Genomic DNA, 13060 nt, shown 5'->3' with positions numbered 1-13060 from the left:
GAAATAATTCCAATTAAACCACTTTTAGCTTCAGTTGTCATTGACTATGACGAGGGTAGCGAAACATACTTTTAAAAAATCATTGTCAATTTGGGCCAAAGTCGTTCACATTATGTTATGGATTGCAAATGAACCGGTTGAAACAATTGCTTCCGTCATTTCGAGCATTCTGCGCGCCAATTATGTCCACAAAATGGCGACCTCGGCTTCAGCTCCTCAACTTCGACATCGTTTATATACTGTATATTGTCCTATTGTCGGAGCGAAACGCCACTATTCGTGCCTCAACGTGACTTAAAACTTTGATACTGACCTTGTAGCATTGCTTGTGCGTCGTCTGAGTTACATGGCAACTCCAGTGTTCTCCGTCAGGGTGTTGGAAAGCCGACTCGATACCGAATTAAATTGGCGTCAATGAAAACGATGCTGATGCAAGACAAACCGTTTACTTCGGCACTTCTCCACGGTCATGGCGGTGTTAACTGTCACTATTTTCAGCCCCAAACCGTGGTAAGGGGCGGCCTGACTTCGTCAGAGAAAGACAGATGGTTGCCTGCTGCTTCCGTCAACTTTTTTTTTCGACGAGCCAGCAACGACAGAACAGCGCCCGCGCACGAGATCCCCGCACTTCCTTGTTCACGCTCAACCCGCCCCACATAGCTGGCCAAACACATGCCTGTAACAGCGTTGAAAACTCCAAAAAATTAAGCAATATACATGTAATATATTCTAAAGCATTTTCAATAAAGAGTTTCAACAATCACGCTCTTAGTTTTACAAACAGTAGACGGCATTCCCTCTAGAATACTTCAGCTTGGCTGCCAACAGATTGACACAGCGTAATTGGGATCGTCGGCGCCATGTTCCGGACGAAACCAGGAAGTGCAAACAGGAAGTTACAGCGCGGATGTGACGTCGTGTTTCACAATGACTTTACACACTATAACAAGAGAAATAATACTTTATACTTTATACTCCTGAAGCACCTTGGGCACTGTTCGTAGGGTGCTGTAAAAAAGGAGGCATTATTTAATTTGTTGGATTTCACGTGATGTCACCACTTACTGGCGGATCAGTACGGTGGCCTGTGACGGACATACATAGATGATATAAGCCTCTATCGCCCCCCTGTGGCCACTTCGAAAACACACAAACGTCTTTTTGAAGTGTACTTTATTTTGGACTAACAAGTATATGTTGAAAGCACACAAATGACACATGATACAGATAACATAGCCAAGAGTTGCATAAAAGTAATTTTTAAGGAGAAGAAATTCAAGAATTGAGGCCCTTAATTGACATCCTCCCTCGCCCGCATCATAATCAGCAGTTCCTTCTCCTCTTCATAATGTAGCCGATAGGCGCACATCCCAGCGTGCTTTGCGGTACTGTCTATGAAAGAAATAGCTGTTAAATTACTTGTTTTAAGCAACGTAAATAGGTTATTCTTGTGTCATACACCAAAAAAAAAAGCAAATATACACATCTATTTTGTTATGACTTTATACGGTGAAAAAAATGTAAAACAAATAATATCACACAGTGGGGGCAGTACTCAGGTGGAACCTTTGTCTCGGGAGCTGTTGTGCCAAGATTGCATTGAGGCGTGGACTTCCGCCTACGCTCAGACGCAATCTGGACGAAGATGTTGCTGCTCCGTGTCCTCACTGCTGTCCACCCATATCTGTCCTTACAGGTCAGTTGTTGTTAAGAGGAACGAATTCAACCTCTGTAAATTCCTATTTCGTTGAAGGGAAGCATATTTTATAGCTCATATGATATTGTTAAGCTGTTTTTTTAAAAATAGAGCAAGCTTATTAGTAACGTACGGCCAGATGCAGTTTAGACGACAGTTGTTACCGTATGGCGGCCATTTTGGGTTTAGATGGCCCTCAGCCTTGTCTCACAGGCAGAATCATGGAAGGTAATTATTGGGCTCCTGAACACACTCGTGACCAACTATTGTATATTGTATACATATTGTACATTGTAATTCTTGAAATGAATCAAGTTTTAATAAAGAGACGCAATCTGGACGAAGATGTTGCTGCTCCGTGTCCTCACTGCTGTCCACCCATATCTGTCCTTACAGACTACTGTATCTTGCTACTGTGGTGCCATATCCTGGGACCCGTAACACTTGCACACGACTGGCCAAGTCTGTTCTAAATCTATCTATTGTGTTGATGTTTGATGGGATTTTTTCATGACACCGTGACTGTAATCCTTATGCTGGGCAATCATATACTGTGTTTTCTCAACGGTAAAGTCGTGGCTAATGTAAGCTTTGTCTTACTCTGCTGAAGATTGCGGGACAGCGGACTGATGGCGACGGCGACGACTCGAGAGCAATATGAAGGCTGCGGCCGCCGGCGCCATAAAGAGCAATACGAAGCCGGCGGCAGGGCGCAGACTGCAGCGGCCGGCGGGCAATCTGTTGTCAGCTGCCGGCTTGCGGGAAAACTGGAAACGGTGGCCGGCCGGTGGGCAAACTGGAGGCGAGGGTTGGAACCTGAGGCCAAGCATCAAGCTAGGTCCACCAATTTTTCACCATATCATCAGACAATTATTCTGCACGAGTGTGCAAAATTTCAGGGACGGGACTCAACAGGAACCATGTTTTCTTCCCAAATAGATTGACCACGAAGCCGGTCGAAGGCCCTAAAAAAAACAAAACTTTAATAAATTCATCAAGCATCGAGCTAGGTCCACCAATTTTTCACCATATCATCAGACAATTATTCTGCACGAGTGTGCAAAATTTCAAGAGTCTAGCTCTAACGGAACCTTGCCTAGTAATCGAACAGACTGCTCAAAGGTCATAGGTCACCATCAATTTGTTGAAATTAGAAACACTTTTTCTTTGAGTTTTTTTTTCATTTTTCAATATGTTGCAGACACTATCCATCAATTAGGAAGAAATTGGTCCCAGCTCGATACAACCTTGCTAAAGCTAAGTAGCTAACCAAAGGTTGCACAGATGTGAAACTGTCCACACTTGCTTTATATTCTTTGTAGATGTTCTGTTGCGTTTTTTGACACATTTGAACATTTTTTGTCCGATCGGCGGGGGCGTGAGGAACATGAGGAAACAATGAAATTCCGACGCCCGCTGGTCGAAAAGTACATGTCCGACCAACACCCGACTGATGTCGATCCGCTCATCTGGAGGCCCCCAACAACATACTCGAATTTCAGACCTCTGCGTTGTCTGGAAAAAAGATTTCTGCGGATCAGGTCTGAAGAGCACAACGATGACTCTTAGAGCCTTTGTGGCCATTTCAGCCAGATTTGGAAAATAAAATTATGAAAAAAATGAATGGACTTTCTTCCATTGGAGTCTCACAAGGCTGGAAAGACAAAACCTCTGAAAAATATGGGGTCGCTGGGGTCAATATGGGCCTCGCAGGGCGTGAAAAACTGCTTTCCCTCCAAAAAACCCTCTTTTTTCCCATAAATCTCCGACCCTTTGATCCAGGACCCTGATTTTTCTAATGTGTATCAGGGGCTGGCCGCTGACCTGTGTGCCAAGTTTCAAGTGTCTGGCTCAAAAGGGGGCGTGGCTAGACCGGCAAACCCACTAAATTGAGGCCTGCTTGAGGTCAAAGGTCACCCCTTTCTGAACTCAAATGGACTGACTTTCTTTCATTGGAGTCTCACGAGGCTGGAAAGACAAAAACTGAAAAATGTGTGGTCGCTGGGGTCAATATGGGCCTCGCAGGGCGTGAAAAACTGCTTTCCCTCCAAAAAACCCTCTTTTTTCCCATAAATCTCAGACCCTTTCATCCAGGACCCTGATTTTTTGATATGTGTATCAGGGGCTGGCTGCTGATGTGTGTGCCAATTTTCAAGTGTCTGTTTCGATACGAGTCGGGGGTGGTCCCAAAAGAAAGCCCGTGCCCACTTATGAGGGGGAGGTCGTCCTCGGGAAAAATGCCGTAGGACGTACCGTTCTCGAGTTATTTGGTTTTGGTACGAGCTACCCCTAACCCCTAACCCCTGACCCTAACCCTAACCTTTTTACTACTTTTCATTTTCCTCAGCGGCGCTGACGACCAACTTTAGTGGCTAGCGCTATAAAGCCACAGGCTGGCTGGTCGTCTGCATCACCAGTTAACCACCCTCAACGTTCATTATTGTTTTTAAACTCCAACGTTGTGTAAATATCGTTTTATGAGTTCATCCCTGACAATGCTGTGACAGGGAGGAAGGCGCCAGGACTCCAAAAATGGAGGTGACTTTTGTTGTTTGATCTACCGTTTAGTAGCATCTTAATAAACAAGTAGGACTGACATAGATGTCACTTGACAGCCAGCGCCCACTCACACACACTCTCGTTTTCACACTCCTAAGCCCCTCTCTTGACAGATACCCAGCCACATTCACACAAGCTGAAATTGGATGTAAGAAACCCCTTAAAAGGAAAATATTAGGAAATTCATTGTCATACAACGTATGTATAGTACGTACAGTAGTATGTGTGTCTGTGTGTAAACAAAAAACACCAATACCAGAAGAGACAAGTGCATGTCAAGGCCTTTATGGGAACAGAAATAAAGAAAATAAGCAACAAAAAGCCTAAATGAAAGCTGTTGTTCACACATGCAAAATAAAAAAGGACAACACGATGGCCTTCTGCTGCACAGGCTGCTGACACTCAGTGCAATGTTTCCCTCTAGCGGCAATGCCTAGTACTACAGCACTCATCTCTTTATGGTTGTCTGCTTTTTTGCAGCATTTATAAAAATAATCATGTCAACATGCAATATTGTATACACGTGTACTGTAAGTCATACTACGTGGAAGCATGCTAATATTTATTTTGTGGGTGACGGGGTTATTGATTTTTATTTTTTTATTCGATTTTGGGCGTTTTAACCGTTTAAAGGCTAATATGTTTATATGTTTACGTGAAATAAATAATTTCTATAAAATAAATTGCATTATGTTGATTGTTATTAGTCTCTGAGATAGCGCAATGATTGACAGTAACATTAATTTTCATGCTTTCTTTTTCCAACTGAAAACAGAAACTCAAGGAAAAAAAAAGGTCAGCTTTCCAAAAACTGCTGTAAAAATATTACACTGCATATTCATGTTTTTCCGCTTCAAATGAGTCAAACTTGGAAAAATACTTAATTCTGAAATATACATATCGGGTATTAATGATTTTTTTCAGGATTTTGTCTGTATGTTTGTATAAATCCATACTTTTTGTTATTGGAAAAACAAAAATAATAACACACTCTTATCATTTCAGTCGCCACACACTTGCAGGAAACAGTTGCTGCATGCTTTGATTGGGGCAGAATAGCTTCATCTGGTGGACAATTATAAAAATAGAGTGAAGCTTTGCATTACTTTACATGAAAACAAAAATAAGGAGTCAAAAATGCAATTTTCAAAGGTTTTCAATGGGACATTTTTGGTTGTGAGGAAGAAATGTGTCACTTTTTGTGTGGCTTCTCAATGCTAAGCTAATTAAAGGAATATAATTCAAAAAGGCCAAAATGGCTGGAAAAAAAAATCAGGCTCTTTCAGGGTAGAAAAATTTAAAAACACATTTTGAATAGCTCTTTGTCGCAAAATATTCTGCGCTCAGACAGTTGACATGGAGATACTTAATTATTTCATTCAGTGTTTGCAGACACCCGTTCGTTTCTTCCTTCGTTCACACTTCTTAAAACAAAAACCAAAGCTCAAAGAAAGTAAGTATAACGCTAGCGCTATAATTTACACACATACACGGTGATAAAATAGAGTATATGAACATGAAAGGGTGAAAAATAAAGCTTCTGTGAATTCAAAAATAGATATGATGCAGTCAGGAATAATAGAAAATGGACGCCGTCATCAGTCTGGAGAGAGATCGATTCCGATACTAACACAAATTTTGAACATTTCTGAATGGAAGAGGCAGAAATAGCCCTTTATCCACTTTGGTAATCCTGTATGGCGGGCGAGTCCAAAGTGCAGCCTGTAGTTCTTTCTTTTTGGCCCTCGCATATAATAAAAATACAGTTACAGTAGAACCTTGGTTAGCGTCGTTAATGCAGACTCTAACCAAATATTTTTTTCCCATAAGAAATCAAGTAAATCCAAAAAATGGTGACACTGAGTTTTACAATTACACTTTTACTTTCAAATGTATTGACTCGCGGGCCACATCGGGTTCAAGAATTTGGCAGTAGGGCCGGGCATCAAGCACCCTTTCTCACGGTGCGACGAAACAAAAACATTTGAATCAACAATTAAGCATTAAACATAACACGCAACTTGAAATTGTTATTTCCAAAAGCATGCTGGGTGGTCCAGCAGCAACAATAAAATGAATGAACTATGAACGATAAAACATTGGATCAAAAGTGTGCTAACGCCTCTTTGTTTAATTCTTTGACGGCCTCCTCAACATATTAAATGAATATTTTTTAATTATTAATAATATTAAAAATATTAGTTAATAATTATTGATAATTTTATTATAATTAAAATTATCAATAATAATTTCATTATTAAATGAATAAAACAGAGTGTATGAATAACACGTGCGCCATATTGCCAGAAAATGTACGCAAACCAAGGAACATTTTTTGGGAGACGTTAACCCAAAAAGCACGCTAACTGGGACACATGCTAACCAAGCTTCCACTGTACTGACCTACACTTGATTGCTTTTGGCATCTTTAATACAGGAAATGTATTAAAGATGTAAACCAATGGGAACCAGCCAGGATTTTACAAAAATCAGCTTCAGGTTTTGGTCTTTCAAGAAAATACCAGCGTGGGCAACGACATTCCAGTGCATTGAATGACAAATGTTGCATTTTGGGATGGTTGGACGTGGTTAGAGGGACAAGTCAGATCATGAAAGACTGAGTTTGTTTGTAGTTCATGAGCTGCAGGCAAAAAGATAGAAATAAGCAGTCAGTTCCTTTCATTAGAGAGTTATCAGCTAAACACTTAATGGCAATGCAAACAAGCTCTGGTAGGAGACTCACATTGTGGATGGGAGGAGGAGGAGGAGGGTTGTAGGACTTGATGCTGGAAGGACAAAGTGGACGCCTTCTGTTAAGAGTTCTCAAAGAGGCAATGAGGAAACACTGGGGAGACGCTCACCTTTTGGCTTTCTTCCCTTCTGCTTGGAGACAGAAACATGGCCGATGGGTCAGGCATGAAAAATGTTCATATACACAAAACATGTTAGATGTTACATGTTCCCGGGTTATCTGATATTCCCCAAATGTACTCATAGGTTCCTTGATTCTCCTACTTTCCAATTGTTTCACAACGGGGAGCCATTGGTACCGTGGGTCAACGTAATAGCTACATGACATAGTCCATATCCCGGCTTGTCTCGTGTTCCCAAATTGGATTCTTATGTCTTTTTTTTCAAAGTTCTCTTGTAGAATGACTACTTTTTATGTAAAAATTTGTTATTTTGAGTTATTTCAACTTATTGAATTAATTATTTTGATATAAAATCACAATGTTTTCCTTTTTTGCAAAAAAATATTATTTTTCTTGTAAAAAAAAAAGTGTACTTTTTTCACAGTTTTCTTGTACATTTTTTTGTAAAATTATTATATTTGAAAAAATCACAACTTCTTCCTCACAACATTATTACTTTTCCTCATAAAATTGTGAAATTTTTCCCTTTTTGGGGGAGATTTATTACTTTTTCCTCTTAAAATTATGTCCTTTAAAAAAACTTTTTCTTTGGAAAATTATGTTTTCTCTGGTAAAAGTATTTCGGTGTATTATGTATTTTTCTCAATTTTCTTAAAATGTCTACTTTACTCCACTAACCCATTAAAAAAATAATAATAATTTCGCTTGTAAAATTACTATTTTGAGGGGTAAAATTAAAACTTTTTCCTCAGGAAATTATTGTACTTGTAAAATTCAATTTCTGCAAAAGTGATGCCTTTTTCTTGTAAAATGGTGACTTTTCTCAATTTTCTATTAAAAGTACTACTTTTCTTCTTAACATTATCTGTTCCTCATTAAAAATAATTTTGCTTGTAAAATCGTCAAATTTGTCAAATATTTTTACGTCGGAAATGATTTTTTCTTGCCAAAAAGTTGTGAATGTTCCCAAGACGTACGGTAGGTTCCCCGACTCATCAGGGTTCTAATTGCAGATAATGTACCATGTCGGTCGGTAGGGCTCAGCCGGTTGGGTTCCCGGCGAGACCGGGAAGCAGGAAGAAGTACTCACTCTTGCAGCATCCTCTGCGATGGCAGAAACACACGCAGAGGCAGCAGAGAAGCGTGAGGATGACAAAAGCTGCAGCGCCTGCTATCAAAATGGCCGCATCCACTGGATCTAAAAGAATATTCCTGACGTGAGGAGGAGACAACACCACGTGCAACGCAAGTATTTTGTTCTTGAGAAACTCAACAGACACTCACAGTCTACAACTTTGAGTTGTTGCGCCACGCAGCTCTTGGGCGCCCCCACGCTGTTGGAAGACTCACAGCGATACATCCCTGAATCCATCTTGGACACGCTTTTGAACTTCTGCTCCAGTCAAAAAAACAGAGAGGAGCAGGAGGAGGAAGAGGAAGAGGCGTGTGCATGTTCTCGGGCGTCCACGTGGACTCACCAGTGTTCCTTTGTGCGAGTCCATGTTGTACGGCGTGTCGGCCGAGGCCATCAGGGCCTCGTTGTCTTTGAACCAGCTGTACATGGCCGGGGGAACGCTCAGCTTGTCTTTGCAGAGAAGCTCCAGGTCGGAGCCCACAAACACCGAGCTGGGAACGTCGCAGGATGGGATGTGAGGAGGCACTGATTGAAACACACAAAGTCAAGGAAACTGCAGCTCACCTTTTTCTCTGTCGTGAATTAGCATACCTTTCCTCATTAAAGTATGACTTTATTTCTCTTTTTCTTCTTTGTTCTGGTAACCTTTTACCTTTTTCACAGAAAACTATAAATTACAACTTTTTCTTCTTAATATAATGACCCAATGTTCTTAAAATTCTGATTTTGTCCATTGAAAATGTCCATTTGTTTGTAGAACAATTATGTTAAATGACAGGAATAGATGATGTATCCATTGGTTTAAAAATAGGACTAGATAGATGGTGAGGGGTATGAGTCGTGATGAGGAACAGACTGTACCAAGTACACGGAGATCCACGGTGGCCTCTCCAAAGTTGATGTGGTCTTGGCTGGCGGTGACCTCACAGCGGTACTCTCCAGAGTCCTTCTCGGTCACAGAGTGGATGGTCAGTGTGGCTCCTTCCATCTTGGCCCGGCCTGCGTAGGAGCCTGCGCTCGCGGTGGAGGTGAAGAAGTGAACAGATGACGGCTGACTGACAGCTGACTGACGGCTGACTGACGGCTGACTGACGGCTGACTGATGGCTAACTGACGGCTAACTGACGGCTGACTGACGGCTGACTGATGGCTGACTGACGGCTGACTGACTACAAGGCTAACGTCGGGACTCACCAGTGAATTTGTTATTAAAGTAGACGAAGGTGACGGCCTTTCCTTTCTTCTTCCACTCGATACGAGGGTTCTGATCCTTCTCGGTTCGGAACTCGCAGGACAGGACGGCATCTGGACGGACATTGGACAGTAGGGACGTTACGTATGGTCACTGTTGATGAATTCATTTTCCCTTTAATGTTGTTCATGCATGTTGGACAGCATCGTCAACTTTTTGGAATATTCACGTTTTATAGTCACTTTTTGTCCTTTCTCGGCTAATTAGGACATTTTTCTTCATCAATTATGACATGTTCTTGTAATATTCCAACTTGCCATCATTAAAGTCATAGTTGTAAGTTGTAAAAAGTTAAAGTTACCCAAGTTTACCCAAAAAAGTCGTACATTTACAAGAAAAAAATTGTAATATTAGAAGAATAACGTTGCAAAATTAAGAGAAAAATGTTTAAGTCATCCATTAAAGAGAAAAAACTGTCGAAAAAAGTCAAAAATTTAGAAAATAAACTCTCACATTTACGACATAAAGTTGTGAAATTCTGAGAAAAAAAGTTGCAAAATTACGAGAATAAAGTCAACATTGGCAAGAATAAAGTCCTCAAAAAGGTTAAAAGTCGTTGATTTAAGACAAAAGAGTTGTACATTTACCAAACAAGTTGTAAATTTACAAGAAAAAAGTTATATAAAGTAATATTACGAGAATATCGTTGCAAAATTAAGAGAATAAAGTCGCCAAAAAAGTTTAAGTCATCCATTTAAGAGAAAAAAATGTAAGTTTATCAAACAACGTTGTAAATTTACAAGAAAAAAAGTTGTAATATTACGAGAATAACATTGCAAAATGAAGTGAATAAAATCGGCCAAAAATTGTTTGAAAAAAATTGAAAAAAGTTGTTGTAAGTTTACCAAACAAAGTCATAAATTGAACTAGTCTCAGTCACCTGTGTGCTCGTGGACCTCCACTGTGGCTTTACTAGCGCTCACTGTCACCGACACGCCGGCAGGACCTGCAGGAGGAACGGAACACCAGAATAAAGTCCTACATTTACCAGATAAAGTTGGAAAATTATGAGAAAAAATGCATTCATTCATCCATTCATTCATCTTTTCATTCATTCTTGCATTCATTCATTCATTCATCTTCTCATTCATTTTTGCATTCATTCATTCATACATACATTCATCTTTTCATTCATTTATGCATCCATTCATTTTTCATGCATTCATGCATGCATTCATCCATCCATCCATCCATCCATCCATGCATGCACTCAATCAATTCATGCATTCATTCATTCATTCATTCATCCATCCATTCATTCATTCAGTCATGCATTCATTCATTCATTAATCCATTCATCTTTTCATTCATTTATGCCTTCATAAATTTTTCATTCATTCATCCATCCACCCATGCATGCATTCATTCATCCATTCACTCATCCATTCATTCATTTGTGCATGCATTCATCCATCCATCCATCCATCCATCCATCCATTCATTCATTCATTCATTCATTCATTCATTCATTCATTCATTCATTCATTCATTCATTCATTCATCTTTTCATTCATTTATGCATTCATTAATTTTTCCATTCATTCATTCATCCATCCATCCATGCATTCATTCATGCATTAATTGATTTTTACATTAATGAATTCATTCATCTTGGGGTATTTTGGATTATCTATGGGAATGTATCCAATTTCTGGTAATAAACAAAATGTTTAGCATGACATAAATTACCAGAACGTGTGTGTGTGTGTGTGTCCAGCCTGGTGCTACCAGGAGCAATGCTGTTAAGGAATGTAAGTGATGGATGACTTTGTGGGGAGGATGATAACCTCTGAGTCAAATGAAAGTGTGTGTGTGGGGGGGGGGGGGGGGGGGGTAGTCCAAATAGTCCAAAACCTGCACCAGAAAAGCAGGAAGGTCCCAACATTAATTGGAGGGGTGGCAGTACATGGGAGTACACATGGCAGTACACATGGCAGTACACACTCAAGTGTTTTATTTCATATTCTGTCCAAGAACTAACATTTCCTGACAGCAACAATTAGCATTGTAGCTTTGCATTGTTTGCATTGGCTCTGACTGGTATTATGGTATTATTTGGGGCCAACATCAAAGGCCCGTTTAGTGGGGGGGGGGGGGTCTGCCATCTCATCTGCCTGCACATCTCGCCTTCAAACGGCATCAGAGCGGACTAAGTGTAAACAACCGTGCAACCACTCCCTGCCTTCTTTCCCCCCCTGAACGCATCACTACTGTCCTCAATGAAAGAGGTCGCTGGAAGATCTACCGGTGACGTCATCGACGGGTCAACTTGCACACAATTAGCGCACGTTGATATATGATGATCATATCATGATCCATCATGATGGATTCATGATGAGCACATAAACGTGGGATTATAACTCAAAAGTGCACAAAGACGACACGGAAATGTTGATTTAGTGAATATTTTGTCCGTTTGAAAGTCTTGCGTTGCAACAACACGCGGAACTAAACTTTGATGAGTACTCAAACGCAACTCGACTCGGTTAGAAAGACTTACAGTGCAGGCAGAGGAGAAGCAGAGGAAGCAGAGGCAACAACATCTTCACAGTCGTCTCGTCCACGCGTGGATTTTAGATCCTCTTCTTCTCCTTCTGGTGTGTGCGTGTGTGTGCGTGTGTGCCTGGTCGACTTTCAGGCTGTGTGTGTGTGGGGGGGGTCGTGGAGCAAATGACCACACGTGACCGTGACGACACTTTGTTTTGCTTCATCGTCATCTTCATCAAGTCGATATGGAACTTTGGTCCCAAATTTGCCAGGGTTTCACTTTCTAAAAATAAACTTGCAATGTTATATATTATTTTTAAATTGTCATCATAGTAGTTACAAATTACTACAGCGTATTCCAAAAAATACTAATCTGAGTGACAAGAATAAAGTTCTAAATTAACCAGAAAAAAGTCAGATATTTACCCAAAAAAGTCATAATATATAAGAATAAAGTTGTACATTTACAAACGAAAAGGAGTAATATGACGAGAATAAAATTGTTTTCCGACAGTAAAGTTGTGAATTTATGCAAATAAAGTAGAACATTTACACAATGTTTAATATTACATGAGTAAATTCATACCTTTACAAAAAAGTCACAATACAAGAGTAAAGTCATAAAATAACAAGAAAAAACTCCTAATATTACAAGATTAAAGTAACATGTTTTCATAAAAATAAGTCATATGACTTGTCACATGACATATCGTAAATTTACTAAAATAAAGATGTACATTTATGCAAAGAAATGTGTATATTTACAAGAAAAAGTCATGATGTTACATGAATAAAATCCGAAATTTATAAAAAAAAAACACATAATATCACAAGAATAAAAAAGGTATGAATTTACAAGAATAAATTTGTACATTTATGGAAATAAAGTTGCACATTTACAAGAAAAAAAGCTGCAATATTGCATGAATAAATTAGTATATTTACGAGAATAAACAAATTTGAGTATAAAGTCATGAAATGGCAAGGATAAAGTCATACAGAAAAAAAGTTGGAATATTACAAGATTGAGGTACTACATTTACAAGAATAAAACTAAG

General features: G+C 39.7%; 1 protein-coding gene across 2 annotated transcripts; it reads right to left on the bottom strand.

Moving 5' to 3' along the window:
* Positions 1-4506: 4506 nt before the first annotated feature.
* jam2b (junctional adhesion molecule 2b) lies at positions 4507-12161 on the bottom strand. 2 transcript variants are annotated; one of them, XM_058082935.1, is made up of 10 exons: positions 12016-12161; positions 10396-10461; positions 9458-9568; positions 9125-9274; positions 8607-8788; positions 8413-8521; positions 8219-8326; positions 7117-7138; positions 6999-7041; positions 4507-6896 (listed from the first exon to the last, which is right to left on the bottom strand). In XM_058082935.1, the coding sequence occupies exons 1-10, from the start codon at positions 12056-12058 to the stop codon at positions 6858-6860; spliced, it is 873 nt and encodes a 290-aa protein (XP_057938918.1). In that variant the 5' UTR covers positions 12059-12161; the 3' UTR covers positions 4507-6857. The 2 variants fall into 2 exon arrangements, with proteins under 2 accessions (XP_057938918.1, XP_057938919.1); XM_058082936.1 differs by having other exon boundaries at positions 7117-7135.
* Positions 12162-13060: the final 899 nt, after the last annotated feature.

The sequence above is a fragment of the Doryrhamphus excisus genome, chromosome 9, assembly GCF_030265055.1.
Source record: "Doryrhamphus excisus isolate RoL2022-K1 chromosome 9, RoL_Dexc_1.0, whole genome shotgun sequence".
Classification (NCBI taxonomy): Eukaryota; Metazoa; Chordata; class Actinopteri; order Syngnathiformes; family Syngnathidae; genus Doryrhamphus; species Doryrhamphus excisus.
The sequence above is the reverse complement of the archived record's forward strand: the minus strand, read 5'-3'. Positions and strand labels throughout refer to the sequence as shown.